The sequence below is a fragment of the Diadema antillarum genome, unplaced genomic scaffold (genome assembly GCF_040938485.1).
Source record: "Diadema antillarum isolate AM-2024a unplaced genomic scaffold, OU_Dant_1.0 seq00000002_RagTag, whole genome shotgun sequence".
Lineage (NCBI taxonomy): Eukaryota > Metazoa > Echinodermata > Echinoidea > Diadematoida > Diadematidae > Diadema > Diadema antillarum.
The window spans coordinates 938777-958935 of NW_027271124.1; the positions used below are offsets into that span (position 1 = coordinate 938777).

The window sequence follows — 20159 nt, forward strand, 5'->3', positions numbered from 1 at the left end:
GTCCCAAGTCCAATTTGACCCATTGTACAAAAAGAATGATTACTCAGCCATCCATGACCGTGTAAGAATGAATAAGATATCATTGGAAAGAGGAGATATGTGGCTTTAAGATGATGCTACTCACTTTGGTGTAAAATTAATATAATCTTCACAAATTTGAAATAAAATCTTGTTGCGGTTTTTTTTATACGCACTGTATATTGCATTATAAGCAATGAGAAATTGACGGGCCAAACAAAGCCTTCCATACAGAAGAATGTGTTGATGAAATTCACGCTTCATTTTTATTGCGATAGTCATTGAGACAAGTATATGAGCCATCCCTCATGTTGCCTAATCCTCAGCACGCCTGTCTCCAGCATTTTCATACACTTTCATAGACTTAAATGTTCTGGTTTGTTCGTTTTTTAAGCCTTCTTTACTAATTGCACAGTTATAAACCCCGTTTATTGTACATTGTAATGTCAATCATTATCATGCACTTCATATTCTGTAAGAATTCATATTTACATGCTTCTGTAGGAGATGGAAGATGAATGAAGGAAATGAACGAATGTACAGGTCTTCATTTACCACCTTTACCACCACATCCTATTTCGGGTTGGATTTTTAGGGAAAACAATTATGAAATCTACAAACCCCATTGAAGAGATAAACTCTTCCACAGGTTGCCCGATGTTTGACGTCGGGAACTTACCATAGTATTCAAACCCCTCGTAGACGTCGAGGCAGAGCTTGGGGTAGAGATGAAGGAGATGTTCTGCGATGGCGATGTGCACCTCAGTGTTGTTGAGGTAGCACAGATGGAGGATGGTCTCACCGACCTCGCCCCGCTGCCGGATGTCCCAGCACGTCTCGTGCTCCTCGAAGGGGAAGTCGAACTCGGCCAGGAACCAGCGATCGAGCTCGCGGAGCAAATCCTTGCTGGTCGTGCGATAAGAATCGATCTGGTCATAATAAGAATATTAAATAAAACGTCAGAGAACGCTATATGTATTCTCAACACCAAATTTGAATGCCCTCTTGCTCAATATCAAATTTCAACTCAATCATAAACTACCTGAAATCAAAACTGACACGAATAAAACGAAAAGGTTGAATAGAATTTAATCGTGTCATTCGTTAATTTCTTTTGATTTTTATATTAGTGACAATGTTAATGATAAAATTTCAGAGCATTCTACATTGTTGTTCCCACCACTATTTTTTTTTAATTAGAAAACATGGGGAGCTATACATATAATTATGTATAATCATGGTGAAGTGAGAAAAAAATTGCTCGAGATGGAAATGGCTTCAGTGTTTATTTGTTCATTGATTATGCAGGTATGCATACTAATGACAGTTGTCAGCGACATGCCCCTGATCGCTTCCTGCTGTTCTTCTTATGCTAACACCCATCGTATTAGATGTGGATTAACCCAAGGCGGTTTGACCAATGAGAATGAGCGAAGTCATGTCGTCTGCTATTTAATGGGTCCCTCGGTTTATCCCCGTCTTTCTGCATCACAAGCATGTCGTTTCGCGTTTATATCTCGAGAGGATAAGGCTCTGTCGAAGGAGGTATTCATAAACACACATTACAGGTCTTACCCTAATGTACAAGCAGCTTGTAGTGACTCATCTTTCGTGTTCGTCGTATTTTGGTTTTGGGGTTGTTGTTGTTGTTGTTGTTGTTGTTGTTGTTGTTGTTGTTGTTGTTGTTTTGTTGTTGGTTTTTTTTTGTCATGGCTAGATTTATCTCCTGGATCGAATGGCAGTCGCCCTCCTCTTTATAAGACGCTTCTGTTTTCCACTCGAGGTAAGGCTTTCATCTTGCCATGGAGGATGGAGAGTCTATACTCCAGTTTTTCTCTGCTCTGTTCATTCCAGCTAGCAGGTATCACACACCTCCTTGTTTTGTTCTTACCATGTGATCGATTAGGGCCCTGTTTTAAGAAGAGCTATAATTGATTATATAGTTGATTTCTATCATAAGTCTATGGCAGCCTGTGTAGTAAGGGAATTTATAATGGATTGTATCTTTTGATAAAACGGGGTCTAGATATAACAAAAAACAAAACAAAACAAAACAAAACAAAAGCAGCTATGAAAAAAGGCGCAAAACGTCCATTCAGTATTTACAGTGCAATGTGTACGACAGTGTCACCCAAAAATATGGGGGGTTATATTTTCTTTAACAATTATGAAAACAATAAAACATCCACATGTCTGTATGCACTCTGAGTTCATACCAACCTTCCAGCAGAAATTAAACAGAATGAAATTGCAAGTTGCCTTAATTCGAATTTTCCTCGCATCTTTCTTTCTTTCTTTCTAATGATAGCATTATGTTCTGTTATCCTCTTTTTATATCTCATTCAATACCGCATTTACACACTGTCTCCTGAGTGAATTTTGGTTTATTTTTGTCATTATTTACTTACACTTGTGGTTCATCATTATGCCATTGTTGTTTGATATATCATTAGATGTAGAAATAAAATATAACAACCTGACAACAATCGACTCATCGATTTAGGTTAACGTAATAATTAATGTCCAACTTGCGAACAAAATGCAATACTTTTCCCCGGAAGGAATTTTCGAATATTGACGAGTAATAATGAATTGCTAAACTAATTCTGATTATCCTGGAAACTGCATTGTGTATGTGCGTATGTTTATGTGTTTATACAATGTGTGTTTGTGGGGATGAGAGTGTCTTTACCCGTATATTTTCATCAGGTATTATTGCTCCACTAATTAAACAGGAAAGAAGAAAAAGAGTCACGCAAGAGCGTAATATAAACCTCAGAGGTGCTTATTAAAATGGGAAGAACTGAAATGGATACAGTCATGACAGTGTACCTTGATAATAATTGATCACCGTACAGTGTACCACAGTACGAATCGATCACCGCACTGTGATTGTCCGTCTTTCTTTCGGTAACTTTGGAAAGGATGGTGCGATCATGGCGTATTGGAGGAGGGATAGGCCTAATGAAGCCGGTTAGTGATCATCCTTGAGAGCTGCAGTGTCCTCGCTCGATCCACGCATCACACTCATCACAGATTCTCGTTTTAAGAATGCTTACAGTAGCTTGTGCGCAAATGAGCGATGAGCTAAATGGCTCCATAACAGACGAGAGCCGAAGCTCTCTATCTATAACTCTCCATTAACAGTTGTCTGAAGATAGCACATTAAAACAAAAATGGCTTGTGCAGGGTATCAGCTCATTCTATACCACATCAGCTGATGACATCATAAGAGGAATATCAGAGCTCGTCAAACCTCCTTTAACTTCAATAGTATCGAAGCGGCATTTTCGAGTCTCCTGGAGATAAAATGACATAATATTTAGATTATCTATATCCCCATTTTCTTCCTGTATGACTGCATGTTTAATTTACTGCGACTAATACAATGTATTAAGTGCTATTTGATGTACAGATTTTGACACACTTTATGGGATGTGGGGTAGAAGACCTGCGGGTAATGGTAATTAACCCCTTCCTTATATTATACTGAATTCCGAAATCCCCACAGACTTAATATACAAGCCACAAGGTTCCCGTATGGAACGGGTTAAGTTTACCTTTTCTTGCCCCTGACAGCGTTGTTTTCTATGTCACAATCTGCAGTGTATTTTTTTCTTCGTTTGTGCTTTGTCTCTGCGTTATAATATATTTTCCAGTTGTTACGTTCAGTCAAATGTGTTTTGAGTTTACCCATGCATGTACGCATGTCTGAGATGTTGAATAGATAATAATGATAATGATAATGATGATAATAATACTACTACTATTACTACTACTACTACTACTACTAATAATAATAATAATAATAATGATGATGATAATAATAATAATAATAATAATAATAATAATAATAATAATAATGAAGTGGTATTCGACATTCAGGTGATTATGTCATTGCTTCCTGTAATAATTTTGGGTGAATTATGGAATCAATTTAGATAGAATACTCCTCATATACACCAGATACATGGATGTTTGTGATTGTGTGTGTAAAATGGTGATTACGATTATCACTAATATCATTATCATTTCTTATCATCATTATCATCATAACTATTGTTGCTGTTGTTATCATTATCATCATCATTTATAATATCGTTTTTATCAAAATCATATCATGTTTAGTATTATTTGATATCCATTACTTTCATTAGTTCAGTTTAGTTCAGTCCAGTTCGATTTTATTTCTGCATTTTTTTCAAAGAAATCATATGTGAAAATGACAACACGTGTGTCTGACAACAGAATAGGAAAAAAACAATATTACATTCATAGTATGATAATCACAAGCTTTAAAGTTTAAACATAACGACAATGAGATCAAAGGAATCGACGATACGCTTGTTTCCAGCACAATTATCATAATTTTCATTACAATTATTAATTGTTATCTTTCATGGTCTAAGGTTCACATTAATGGGCTGATTTGAAGGACATCAATAAACCTTGAATTATGGCGGTCTCGTGGAAAATATTTCATCCCCTTAGGCATTTTGGCAGTAAGCCCTACTGCTTAAACAAGAATTAAAGGGAAACCACAGTTTCGTCTCCATGTAACTTATCAGAAGACACTGACTTTTTGTTGTTGTTTTCGAAGACATAGGTCATACGGAACGATTTAAACAATGCAGATGAACGCCAGGTCCTTTAAACCAAATTGGAATTGTATCCACCGACACTGCAATCGAACTAGCCTCTATAACTGACGTATCGTATGCCGGCTCGCCCGCGGCAACTGTCGTTAGCAATTCCGACTCTGGACATTTCACGCGAGTTTATGAGATTGTGGACACGCAATGCGAACGCACGCGTGATGGAGGGAGCGACTTGTTCACAAATCATAGTTAGTGTCTTACACAAATGTAAAAACAAGGCATGAAAAAACAATAACAAACAAGGAAAAAAAAAGAATAAGAAACATCAAACGAACCACGACGTTCTAGGATCTAAGGAAAATGAGAAGATAATAAAAACCGAAACCAGATAATAAAACAGAAACTAGAAGATAATAAAAACAGAAAAGATAGACTAAAATACTTGGAAACTTAGTGATAAACTGGTAGTAAGGACCAGCAATATATCTGCGATATTAAATGTTTTACTGTTTGGTGATAAAACACTTTAGTTGTTACGCATATCGCTTCTAACACGAAATTATGAAAATCCACTTTCTTTATACTTACATCAAAGTCTGCCAAAAGTTTTATCTAAATGTGTCGACGAAAATACCTTCTTATGATAGGTATTGAAAAAAAATAAGAAAAAGACATAAGGTCAGAAAGATTGGGTCAAATGACAAGAAGTTGATATTTAAATCACATCACGACTCCTCCCCTCTTACCCCCCCCCCCCTTTACCCATAAACTAGTCACCTGCTATACAGTTCTTTGCTATGCGTAGCATCTACCAAATCGAAGAGACAAAATCAATACGGGATATTATTATGCCACGTTTTTTGATACAGCTACCAATATCAAAGCTCGTTGTGAGAGCTGTCACGCTTTTTTTTTTCATCGACTACATCATATCAACTGCTGAATAAGTTCTGGGCCGAAATGTGATTACTCTCGAACAGTCCGAGCTAATCTGGTGAGAACAACCTTTATGCAATTTCCTTTCTTCGTGATAGAGAAATGAGCGACCGCTAACCATCGTTGCATGTGCTGCGGACATATATGTACGAGTATACTTTTTATTGTGACTATGCCACGAATATGCGATTATTCTTAGTGTTGAAATTTTTTGATATTTTATTAACACAGTTTCGATCTACAGTCCAACGTAATTAGTTTCTTTATATTCTAAGCCAAGAGACAGCACCATGCCTGGAAAGGCGTCATCATTCATTCATTCATTCATTTATTCATTTTTTCATCCATCTATTTTTTTCCATTTCCAGCAGAAACATGTAATAGGCCTACATATTTTATCGAAATTGAATGCATAGATTACATCATAATGTATGAGAAAAGATATGTATAGGTTTGCATGATAAAGAAAGTATACAGAAATGCTGGAAATGGGGAGGAATGCTAAAATTGCTGAACTAAACAAAACAGAGAGAGAGAGAGAGAGAGGGAGAGAGAGAGAGAGACGAATAGTTTAGTTAGGAACTTGAGATATGAGACACGGGGCCTACTCAATGGATGCATGCTCCAATACTTATGTCATCAAATTTGTACATTCATCATCACTGAAACGCCCAACATTGCTCTGTATGTGATTGCGATCTTGTGTCTCTGTGTGACTTATCTTTTGAACTCGAAATCTTTCGAAGTTTTAGCTTTCAAACTCGAAGTGGTTATATCTCGTCGATGGAGCTTTTCATGTGTGCCATTATCGAAAACAAAATATTGTTTGCAGCATCGCCTACGAAAAATGCCACTGGCTTATTGGATTTCCAGGTGATATCTTTCTGTGTAGAATGCGCAATGATGACAATAATGAATGTGTACACCATGCACACTCTGTCATTTATACCCACAGACAAAGAAACAAACGGAAAAAAAGGCAAAGTTTTTGAGAGGTCTAAAATGATGAGTCTTAAAATTTCATACAGTCACACAGTGCAAATCTGTGTACATTTTGGTCACTTGCATAATTTTCATGATCACACTCATCAAAGATAATGGGATTATAATCACGTGCAAGGTTCACCCAAACCCGACGGAACAAGTGCAATGTTTTTGAGCTATTCCCGCCCATCGAAAAAAACAACAACAAACAAACAAAACAACAAACAGAATTCAAGTCGTTGAGGCCTCTGAATCGAAAAATCACAGCTGTCTGACCTGAGTGTGCGTGCATGTGTCTGTGCCCAAAAGAGATTATGTGGTGAATGATACAGCTGTATCTCCTTAGTGAGCGCGCATATGTGTGCGTGTGCGCGCGTGTTTTTGTATGATACCCTCCCCTCTGTCCTTCTGGGAGTGTATCATTTTTTTCTCCATTTTAATCAGCCGCCAATCAATCGAGGCGTGAAATCATGGCGGTCCTCCCCGAAAAGACACGTCTGGCCCATTTTAAATTATGAATAGTGTTCCGGCATTTTGCTCCCAGGAGCCCATGAGGAGTAATCATACGCCATCAATATCTCCTGGAACGTAATTATTCTCATCATCTAGGAATGCAGTCACAGATGGAAACTTATTCAATCGCACCTCGATACCTCATCTTATTTGCCAAAATGCCCCATTGGATTTTAAAGCGTGTATTGTTCAATGAAAAGTGATCTCAAATTTCATATATATATATATATATATATATATATATATATATATATACATATGATATAATACTGTATATATTATACATATATATATAAACATGTTGAGATTTCACGAATTGACTCCAAGAAAAATGAAGAACAACTGGTAATGCATTTTTGGCCAATAAAACATGAGTTTATTCAACTCAAATTTGCGGCGTCCTACGCCTTTTTCAAGATTCCTTATACATATTATATTGCCACTACATTCTTTCTTTTACTTTTTTTATGGGAATATAGGGGTTGATGTAGGAATATGGATCACAGTGAAAACCACGCATTGTTAATGTTGATAATTTCATCACAACGAAAAACATACTAAAACCTGCAGCCTCGATGTGTAATGTACTTTTGATGATTTCCTTGTTAATGCCTTTAATTGGTGACTTGGGATCAGACAAATCGATGCAAAATTCAGTGCTTTCCTCTCTCTTCCAACTGGCACGCGGCAATAATCATCATCACAGTTTCTGATCATGCAAAGTTGCATGATCGACATGAGAGGCCAATGACAGTAAAATACGGTATTTATACACACAGAAAATGTATTATATATATATATAATATGGCAGTCAGTCATGGAAAATGGGTTGGAGCACCATATACACTTCTTTTCACAGATGGTAGCCCTCGCACGGCAACCATGTATTTGATTAATAATGTGTTGCCCCTAAAATGGTGTGCTTGTATGAATGGAAACAGACAATCAAACAAACAACTCATCCGCTGCAGGTCTTCCCCAATACAATGATATTCTCCGAATGCTACGTTCTAAAGCTTATTCATGTTATTACCTTCCCCTCCTAGCTCCCCCCCCCCCCATAAGACTGCATGCCTAATGACACCTACAAATGCCCAGGCACGCGGGGATAGTGAAATCGATCAGTGGGTCTATAAAGATACATTTTTGCTAGGAGATTCTAGAACCGAAACAAAATTAGAACACGAATGAAGAACTGATTACACATATTAATAATTATTTATATAAGGGGATTATTGCGTCATAACCCTCGTGGGGGATTAGCTCCTTTCTAGCTTTTGCCAAACGCCCCCCCCCCCCCCATCTCCTGTAGTGATTGCAAGATCGCAAGAAAAGAACCATTATGACGAGAGATTAGTCAAGATACCAGGGAAAGCCAAGACTCAGCAAGTTTGGTCTGAAATTGTATACCTTACGCTTTTGAATCCCAGAATCTTGCTACTAGCATTATTCGATAGTAAAAATCGAGATCAGGAGAGCGTCGTCAAAAGAACCCCGTGCATACACACTTCGTACTGACAGTCGGTGGGGGAATCGAGCAGTGTTATTAGTCTAAGTGACAAACTGAGTTATTCAGTGACTAAATTGATTGGAAAGAGTGATGCTTGGTCAGGCTTTCTTCCAATCTTGAAGAATAATCATAATCGCAGATCTCAAAAGGCCCTTGCTCTAACTCACTATCTAACTCTTCGCTCACGACTGCCACTGCTGTGGCAATTCAATTTAATTCAATTCAACTTTATTTTCATGTCTATTAAATAAACAGGGAAAATTACATACAATGCACTAGACGAACATATTTGTAATAATGTCAAAAACGTAAATTAACAAAATACATGCGATCATGAGTAACAACATAATTGTATTTCTAAAGGTATTATGCACGGTACAAATTAGATAAGGATTGGAATGGAAATGAAAATGGAGGGTCCCACCAAAAAGCAAAGCTTGTACGATATGGGACCCTACGAAAATACACAAGAGAACGAATAATGACTTAATGAAACTACAAACTACAAACAAACAGCATGACAGTGTGAGGGGCCACAAACAAGGCTAGTCCGATCCTCCCAGGTAACGCATCACTTTCCTCGATAATTGCAGTTTAAGGTCAATTCGTTGATGAGCAAAAGAAACATTATTTTGATTACCTAGGTGGAAGCGCAAGGTTACACGCATATCGCACTGAGCATGCTCCTTGTTTTCTCCACACGAATTTGTAACATCACATGAACATAAATTGGAAAATGTATTTCTTTTATTAAAAAGTCAAAAACTTGGTCGTCCGGTATTTGTACAACAACAACAACAACAACAACAACAACAACAACTACTACTACTACTACTACTACTACTACTACTACTACTACTACTACTACTACTACTACTACTACTACTAATACTACTATACTTCAACATGACTATGGACCGAAATCGTTATTACGCGTTTAGCTAGCTGCCTCTGTTGATTATCGAATCGGGTGAAACTAGACCAAACACATTAGAACAGATGAATTCTGGAGGGAATAACAATTAGTGCTGGATATAATATGCTCCTAAATAATTTACCGGTGATATCACCACAAGCGAGAAAAAGAGAGATAATTGTAGAGAAACGGGGGGACCCTTCTCATGATAATTTCCGAAAGTGAAGGTCTCATCCCTGGTTCTTCAGGTGAAGCATGGCCAAAATAATTATGAAAATGACATGCAAAGTGCATCGACGCTTAATAACAATTTAAACCTACTATAAAATATACTTACAGAAGGACGTCATATAGTTTGGTACAACAAGCAATTAGGTTTGAACACTTCCATTGGTGTCATGTTATTGTAAGCAACAGATTACAGTAGGCTTAACTGTGTCTTACTGTGAAGGCAGTTATATGGCAGCGGCTTGGCAACAACCAATGAGAGATGAGGATTTTACTCCCATAACTGAAATTATAAAACATAACATTGCAAGCTTTCTCTGAGAGTTGTTACGTTTAGTACGATATGTGCGTGTGTATAGTGATGAGTTTGTGCGTAAGTGTTCATGCAGATACAAAATGGTTGATGTTCGTTATTCCGAAGGTTTGTTAATCCAAAATGAAATAAGGTTTGTTGGTCGTAAGGTTCGTTAATCAGAAAAACAAAACTTAAATAATAAAGGTGGTACTAACGAACCTTAGCAATAACGAATTGTAACCATGAGATCTTTAGAATTAACCCAATGGCACGAGTGCAAATTCGTGTCAGGGTGTACATTCAAGTTCAAGTTCAAGTTTGTATAACATTTATTTTCCATCTTTTTTTTCATGTACGAAATCACATGCATGAAATTATTGTACAGGAAGGCAGAACCTCAAAAAAGCAAAGCTTGTGGTGAGCTGCCTTACAAAATACATTACATCACAAACACAAACACAAAAAAACAACGAAAACATGATAATACATGATAATACATTGTATAATAAATACCGACAAGTCATTGAACTCAACGTAAATTGCCAGATGTCTGACATTTCATCTTGTGACCTTTTTTTCGCTTTCACAACATACATTTCTTCTATTCATATGCTTTAAGCAGGTTAAGTAGTTTGCGATGATTCTGCACGCGTCGTAGACATCTCATTGCAGTTGTACGTGCAAATTGAAGAGAGGATTTTGAAATGCGGCGTCAAGCTCTTGGACGTAAATTCATGATTTCAAATCATACCCTGTGCTTACATCCTTGGGCAGTGCATGTTATCCACAATGTATATTCACGAATGATAATGATAATGATAATGGCAGAGACTCGAGGAGAATATAGTGCTAGTGCTTTATAGGCTAACCTGGAGAAATATAAGACCATACTTATCATTATGTTGATTATCATAAGGCTTGTGTTTGTTTGTTTGTTTCATTTTCATCTGAGAAGATGGCTGGATAGCCCATTTTCAGCTGTATAGCTTGTCTTTCATGGGGTCTAGAGCCTTCTTAACCCCGGACTTTCTCTGACCCAGGACTATCGTTAGTCCCGTACCAATTTTTTTCAGCTTTTTACACTGGCCAATTAGTCCCGTACTATCTCTTGTCCGGGGCTAAGGAGAAAACTGAACTTTTTACACTCATATTTCTTAGTCCGGTACTTTCCAAACCACGTGAATATTCATGATTACGCTGTGTACTGTACACGTACACGCACGCACCGGCAGCACCTTGTTTCTGATTGGTCAGTGAGGGTCGGACTTCGTCTCCGTCGCTAAGCCCAGGATTATTTTTTCGTTCTGTTTACACTCACTTGCTTGGCACCGCAACTGCGGTGCTAACCCTGCTATTTTGCAGGGCCAGATAGTACCGGACTATCGGTGGGGCTAGCCCACTTTGGCAAAAACGAGTGTAAACAGAAAGTGGGCTAAGGATAGTCCCGTACCAACGGTGGGGCTAAGCCCCCCCCCCCCCCCCCTTAGCCCCACCGTTGGTACGGGACTAAGCAAAAATTTACAAGTGTAAAAAGCCCTTGATGTAAGGCGGGACCACTTCAAGGGTTAACACCTTGCTCTTTGCGATGAATAAATGAAGGATCTTTTTTGTTTTTGTTTTGTTTTGTTTTTTGCAAGAGTTGTGACTCTCTCACATACCGGACCTCCACTTATATACCATAACGTCCTATCCGAAGGACAGAGTGTTTGGCCAGGGGCGGTATGATTACACACAGCATTGCTCAGTGGGACCCGGGAATCGAACCGGGGTCCGTTTGATCGTGAGGTAGACGCGCTACCGACTGAGCTAACTCACAAAATATCAATATAGGATGTATTTTTTCTTTTTTTTCTGCAAGTTTTGCGATCGTCCCATACAGTTGCACGACGTGAACGGCACACGAGATCAATATACGCTTGTCGGCACCAGCTCTGGAGAGTGCCTTGTCTTGTGTTTGGCAGATCGTGGCTCAGTCAATAGTGAATTATCGTGAGTGTCGATTCATGACATCCATGGATGCCCACCTATTTTGATTGGAACGACCACGACAGCATGCTACACATTACACGTGCTCCATCGATTAGTCCAATGTATACATTCTCAAATATCACAAGCAATGAATGTTCCGAGTATAAACACGTCTGAACATGGAGCTGCAGCTCCTATGGTTTGAAGCACGCAGCACGCAGACGCTGACTAAACAAGAAGATGAAAAAAAGAAGCAATAGGAGGAGCAGAAGGAGAAAATTAAAGAAAAATAATAGGAAAGAAAGAAGAAGGAGAAGAGACAGAGAGGAAAACATACTCTTTAGTATGATCGTGAGGTGTAAGATTTGGAAGGGATATGTCGTCTTCGAGAAAAAGAAGACTACACGAGCACCGCACGATGGCGGCATGATCATGTCTGTGACGTCAAGTATAGAATTACATTTGGAAGAGTCGTGTCTCCAAGCAGCGTGCACATAAAATGAAAGTCTGTATCCATTAGGGCTACTTCGTTGAACAATTTAGGGCAAGATTCGTATGTTTGTTATTACACAGTTTTCTCATATATACTGCACTTTAACTCCAGTAGTTTGAGCCACGAAATCCAAGAATGTAAGTTCCTCAAGAGCAATCATCAATAAATGTCTGGCCATAAAGCAGGTCTATTATGCCATTCTGAAACAGGATTTATGTATGCCATTACAAATCTTTCCTGAGTATATCGGATTTACCAACATGTGCTCAAAGGCACTCTCCTTGAACTTCTATGCCATCAAATCGGCAATAGGACTGGTACAGACGAAGTGTCTTTAACTTAAGTACTCCCAATGCATGAAATGTCAATAATGATCAAAGTAGAAACATCCTGGTATCATTTTTAAGGCATGTAAGGGTTGTAATTTACTCAGCATTCAAGTGGTTACCAATGACCTTTGAGGCTTGATTTGAGCAAATTTATGAAAAATGAATATCTACAACTCACAATGTTGATATAAAGTAATGACATGAAGAATAATCATTTATAACTACATGAACTATGGCTCGTTGTAACAGATAAATATTGTAGTACAGTACACTTACTATCTTTTTAGATAGCTTAATTACAAATCAATATTATATAAGATCAGGCAAAGTTCCATCAACGCATTACACTTTAGTTGGATTTTCTTGCCTTCTTTACGTATCACTACTGCGACAGAAAATATGGGAACTTGTAAATCATATAGCTATTACCCATGGGTACAGAGACTTGGGAATAAGTACTTGCGTCGGTCAATGAATAGCGTGAGATCGTATTATCCAGTATACTATTCTCTGTACATCCGTATATAACAGTATCGATCCCTCGAGGCAAGTAAAAAGAGAGGAAGGCTACCCTTCCATATGCATGGTTAAGTTCAAATAGGACGTTTCATGAATAAATTCCGGACTGGATACTTACCCATTTAACCCGATCCCTATCACGAGCCCTCACCCTCTCCCCTCGCCTTCCGCACCCCCACCCCTCCCCTCCTCTCCCCATCAAGTCCGCTCCTATTGCTCGGCGTTAATTCAAATAATGGCTCTCCCGTCACATCGCCCTTTTCGTCTGTCAGAAACGTGTCCGAAATTAAGTACGCCGAGGGGAAAAAAGAGTCGTGATAAAGAGATAAATGGACGCCTAGTGATTTCCCGCTGATAGTTAAAAGGTCTGAAAACTGTTTAGGTAGCTGATATAGAGGGTAGAATTGCGCCGCTACATTTTTTTTTCCTGGGGAAAGACTTTGAAAATGCACCAAGTTTGCTACATTATTTGGTAAGCATTGGTGGTATATTAGCAAAGCGAAAAATTGCTTCAGTGCATGATGGTTATTGAATCATTTCTAATCATTCCTAGAAATCAATAGTATTATTCATGTCTATGAAGCATGTTAGTTTGATTGAAAGATAAACCTATAACCACAGAAACAAAAGCAACAGAAATTTAAGAGTCATTCTATGCCATGTGACATCACTGGTGCCGGACCTAATTCGAATGATGTGAAGCAAGGAGAGGCTTGCGGTAAAACTGTCAAACATCCTGAACGTTGTTCGTTATTCCGAAGGTTCTTTAGTCCGAAGGTTCGTTATTCCGAAAGTTCGTTATTCCGAAGATTCGTTATTCCGAAGGTTCGTTGATCCGAAAATGAAACAAAGCTCATTATTCCAAAGGTTCTTTACGAACCCTATTTCATTTCCGGATCAGCGAACCTTCGGAATAACGAACCCTATTTCATTTTTCGGATTAACGAACCTTCGGAATAACGCCACAAATGCTCGAATTAACGAACCCTTTTTCATTTTCGGATTAACGATCCTCTAGGTATAGGGAATTTGTGTGTTTCGGATTAACGAACCTTCGGAATAACGAACAGCACCCGATTATCTGACACGGTTTGGATAGATTTGAAATACATTCTATATCTCCTGTATGAAAATAGTGTCAATTCTGCTTACATAATAGCCAACTTTTAAGTACTCGTAGGCCCTATACGATAAGAACACAAGTCAGGTCATAATTGAAATCTTAAGATGAAGTAATAAATGCTGCATCAACGTAGAATCACACACTGTCATCATCGTTAACTTTTCGTGTGCAAAATATGATCAACAGCAGTATGAGCTACTAGTAGATGTATCAGAGGGGAAGTCCATCCTGATATAGTTTGTGTGAATAGAAACAGAAGAGCTGCAGAAACAAGACTGTGAACGCTTGAGCAAATTCTGATCACAACCAAGAAAATTGTGAGTTCTGTTCATACCTGTTGTTATCATAAAAGTTGTGATCAATCAAGTACAAACTGACAACACTGGTGTAGCATGTTACAAATTGTAGCTCTCCTTCCATTTCCCTCCATTTCCTCTGGTGAAAAATGGGTGAATCTTCTCTTCTTCTTTTTTAATCGTTGATAACAGAAATATCTGTTGCATGCAAGGATTGTATAGAATGATATTTATGATGATTGAATCAAGGATACATGTATGATTGGAATACGCACTTGATGGGAAATGTTATATTTTTGTAGTACAGGACAAATTATTGTGGTGGTGGTGGCGGGGGGAGGGGGGGGGGGGTGGTGGTCCCGTGTGTGACAATCACAGTCCAAGACAAATTAATCTGCACATGAGAAAAACAATTTGTCGTCATTCCAGTTGACAAACACGACGAGGGTACATACATGTAGAAAGCAAAAGATGCAAGGAACACGTCGTGGTGATGAATTATTGCGCGCCATGTGATTGGCTGCTATCATCGTTAGATAGAGTGTCATTATGAGGACTGGGTTACAGCCAGGAGGAAAACAAACATTCACACGCACACACATACACATACACGCTCTACATACTTGATTTTACGGCCGATGTCTTCGAAATTGTGTTGATCTTGTCTTGATCATATGTTGATCTTGACCTGATTTGTACAAAGTGCGGAAAGCTATGTCATGTTCCTACATACAACCAATGACAACCAATTGGGAATTATCGCCTTGTAAAAAATGTAATAGAAGCACGACTATGGGGTGAAGAGACAGATATTGCGAACCCTCATGATTTAATAGTTGTTCGCAGTTTGAATTAGCACATTCTAATCTGTACAGTCCCTTGCTTGATACTCTAAGGAATGAGACATGACGTCGGAAGACATTACAGGGTGTACATTGAGAGCAATGAAATAACATTCGACGACAGAAGGTGGGCTGCCAACGGGAAATTTGAGAATTGTATACACACTTAAGTGTATTCTGTAAGTGACAGAGAGCGCACACAGGACACATACACACAAGAAAGTCATGTGTGTGTTTAGAGACAGCCTTTGATCTTGACAATATGCTCTCTACTGGAGAGCAAAGTGCCATTTACATTCATTTGAATTCGTTTGACCATTTAGACCAACCTTTTATCGGGAAATGTCATTTCGGTAGAAGGTAACTACAGATGTAGAGAGAGAGAGAGAGAGAGAGAGAGAGAGAGAGAGAGAGAGAGAGAGATATGAAAAACAACAACTTGTAATTGCGAGGATTTCTGCACGTTCTGTTCCGACAGTTTAACGACGTCATAGAAAATTATTCGGAAAATGGGCATCTCTTCCTTGGTCATACGTGCTGTGTCAAGCGGCGTCTTGGTGTATATCTAAAGAGGGAACTCCAGTAATTATGAATTGTTTTTCAAGTATGATAACAATCTTTATTCATTGCGCATTAATTCATTTTCTCGTTTTGTTTTATTTCCTCGTTTTGTTTTATTTCATCTCCAACACATATGACTACAACATTTGAATACACATACTAATAATACAACAAAGCAATGAAAAACTATAAATGTGTATTCAAATGTTGTAATCGTATGTGTTGGAAATGAAATAAACGATACAATGAAAAGCAACAATGCAACGAAAACAACAAATGTTTATTCAAATGTCGTAATCATGTGTGTTGGAAATGAAATGAAACGAAATGAGAATGAGAAAAGATTTTCGAAAATTTTCGTAATCAGGATGTTTGGTGTTTAAAGCTTTGTTACTGTCTCAGTGTTTCATATTCTACAGATGCATCTGTACTAACTTGGCACTTTTACTTGGTATGCCAATATAAGGCGTTGGTGAAGTATTCTTACAGAAAAATGAAGTGACGGCTGTTTAATAGTCGGGCGTGTGGTCTCAGATGATTCTACGGAGTTACGCAGAACCCCGAAAAAATCACGAGCCGATTGAGCAATTACAGAATCAGTCGAGATATCTTGTTACTGCTGTCCATCTTTCTTGAGAGCTCTGATTGCACACAATAATGGTAAACTCGCTACACCAGAGGTTCACTTAAGTCGATTTTCGGCAGTAGCGTGTGCCAATTAGTGTGTATACCTTTTCCCTGTTATTGTCAAACGGAGATTGCAAACATTGGGTTGAGTACATTTGCCATTATCTTATTCCTTTTGTGTGCATTACATCGCTGTCAAACGTACGCACCGTTGAAGATGAAACAAAACAAAAGAACTAAAGACATTCCTGCATTGTGGGGGGGGTGCAAGGAAAGTATAATGTGTATTGCATAATTATTTTGTACACTCCTTAGTAAAAAAAAAAGAGAGATAATTACATGAATAAAGGAAATAGACCTTACTGTTAGCAGGAACATGCTGGTGAAATCCCACATCGTATATCGTAAATGCCTGCTTAACGGAAGATCAGGGCCCCATTACATAAAAGCCTGCTATGATAGCAACTCTTGCTGGAATGGAATTGTCATGGTAACGACAAGCGTCCAGCTTCCTGATTAGCTGTTGCAATGGAAAGTTGACATTCCAGCAAAGAGTTGCCATCCTGTCATCTTTTATGAAACGGGGCCCTGGTCTTACAGATCAGAAGGATTTGACAAAAAATAATAAGTAGATAATAATGTCGTGGATCAATGATATATACTGTATAGCTTTGACTATTATGTAATTTTCCGTCTATATATCAAAGATGTATCTGGGGGACATTTTCACGAAGCGTTTTGTCAGATTTTTTTTGACAAACTGTTATAAGCTACCGAAATCCTTGCATCTGATTGGCTGAGAGCAAATATTTCAAGAAAAAATAACCGACAAAGGATTCATGAAATGTCCCCCTGATTACCTCGAGTATATACTCATTCTATAGAGGTTTGCATACACCTAACTGTCGACGGGAAGAGTGACAGAGCGTCAAAAGATTCAGAAAATATCTTTGTCAACTCTCCACGGGATTACAATGGGCAGAAATTGATAGAAGATATTGGTCTGCACTTTATGCACACAAACACATTGACACATAGGCCTACATAGTCACGAACAAGATAATCAAGCACGCATTATACATCGGAGCAAATATACCGACTCAAAATACAGACTTTCATCCACTAATCGCTTTTACAAAATGTCTCAAAGTTTAATGCATGCGTTCCCCTTGCAATATGTGGGCGACACCAGCAAAATTTTGAAAAGAATTTCTCTGGGCCTTTACGGAAAAGCAATAAGATTGAGAGTTGTTCTTTTTCTAAAGTTTTTTATTGTCCGCAAACAGGACAAAAAGCTCATCTTATGTGGATACCGATTCCTTGCACGTCGATCTCCGTAATGCCAGATAAGTGTAGATGCAACAGCTCGCCGATATCTTCTCTCACTTTTGATCCAAAATAAGGGGCTTATATTTCAGTATCATTGTGGCATAAGTTAGGAGATATAATTTGTGGTATTCGGGATTTTGGGTTATGTAAGTTCCCTGTCGTCTAATCTTATAGAAGTCTATATGTCTTGCAAAAGTAATGATGTTCAGTCTGTAATCTTATTCACCCCCTCGTATTGTTTTAAGCATCTTTAATCATTCACAAGTGAGTCTCTGGCTGCGATGACATGACAGAACAAGCCATTCATTTCCTTTCTTTGAATACATTTTTACTATTTTTCAAGGGGAATAAGGGTTGTGAAAAGGGGAGTATGTGCGTTAGGTTTCGGAAGTATTGAAAACTTAAAAAAAAAGATTCAAAAAATACATAACTGACATGAAATCTGCAATTTGCTTCAAATCGAAAAATAGTTTATTTTCTATGATTCTTGGATATAATGAGGTCTTACCGTATCGACATTTCTTAGAGTTTTCCAGAAGCGGGCATACTCTAGCTTCGTCAGCATCTTACCGGCGCCGCGGTTGCAGAGACAGCGCTCGAACTTCCTCACCAGAAGCTTACGAAACTCCTCGTCGCTCTTCCGTTGCTCGTAGTGGTCGATTAAGGTGCCGATGCCCCCAAGGTACACATGGTTGTACATGGGGTTGGTCTGGTGTCCGATGTTCTGCCGACGCCATGCCACCGAGTCGGCCCGGGAATGGAAGGCGTCGGCGATGGCCGTGTGCACCCGGAGATTAAATCTGTGGAACAGCCCATGCTTTGAGCGATTATTCATTTCTCAGTCCGAATCCGTTACAAATTTCCTCGTAACAAAAAAAAAAGTTCGTCACGGCCCTCAGCTGTTAGGAGCAGTGAATACAAGTTTTTGTTATTTTCGTGATGTAAGAATCATCTTCCACACCAAAGTGTTATTCCTATCTTATGGGGTTAGTGAACTATCAACTTGTGGGACCACTACCATTCAAGCACAATCGGTCGCCCTGCAGGATACCCCTCGCTTTTGCGATAACCATCCATGCTATGATAATTCACGACGTACCCCGGTGAAAAGCCCGTTTACGCGCCTAAATGGCGGCTTGTTCTCGAGAAAAGTCAGTTTCAATCAAGCACACTGCATTAACCCCGAGCAGGAAATCGAGCTATCTTCCATTAGCGAGCTTGCCCGATTGGTCATCTGCTCACCTTTTGTGGGGCAGAGCTCTTCCATTCCTGATGCACCGGAGATGTGAAATTACGAGAGCGGCGCACTCACATCGCCTGAAGTTCGCTCGTTTGCTCGTCACACTTACGTGAACAGGATGATGGGGGGACCATCAGAGTTCATACAATATACCTGGCGATTTTTCCACGCTCATCTTGCCTACACACTTATGATTATAATGATTCGGTTTGAAAGCGAAGTGTGAACTCTGGTTCTTGCATCATATCACTCTGATAACTTAGATTATCTTTATTATGTGGTCTCCAACAATGGCATGATAAGAAGGTAAATTATTTCATTTAATTGAATTTTATTCATTTTGCCAAGGGGGAAATGTGCATTAATATGAATCAGAACTGAAAAGCAGCAGAAGCGGCAGCAACAACAAGAAATGTTAGGAAATCTGCATGATGTTGAAGGAAATAAATTGCAAGTCGTCCTATTGTTATGTGTAGGCATATGAAGTTACAGCTTGGGTCCAATAACTAGTACTATTTTGTTTCTATGTAGAGAGCTCTGTAGAATCATTAAAATACGGAAATCGTTTTCCCTTCCTCCCCCTCCAAAAAACAAATATCAATACAGAAAAGTTTGATTAGGAAATTGACCCCGGCCCTTAACTCTAAAAACAAACTAATCATTTCTTTTTTATTAGATCACCTTACATGCCTTATGATACCATAAGGCATGTAAGGTGATCTAATAAAAAAGAAATGATTAGTTATGTATTAGTATTATGATTAGAAACTAATCATTATGAAACGGATTCCAAATCATTTGTGGCTAGCTCCATTCGTCACCAAATCAAATTCG

At 38.6% G+C, this 20159-nt stretch overlaps 1 protein-coding gene across 1 annotated transcript in view; it reads right to left on the reverse strand.

Annotated features, from left to right (window-relative positions):
• Positions 1–18920, reverse strand: part of LOC139724898 (transient receptor potential cation channel subfamily V member 5-like) — a 34702-nt gene extending 15782 nt beyond the window's left edge. Inside the window, exons 1-2 of the mRNA XM_071636022.1 lie at positions 18594–18920; positions 698–947 (exon numbers count right to left, since the gene is read on the reverse strand). Of these exons, the coding sequence (XP_071492123.1) occupies positions 698–947; positions 18594–18920 (577 nt within the window). The remainder of the gene's footprint in view (positions 1–697; positions 948–18593) is intronic.
• Between the last annotated feature and the right edge of the window lie 1239 nt (positions 18921–20159).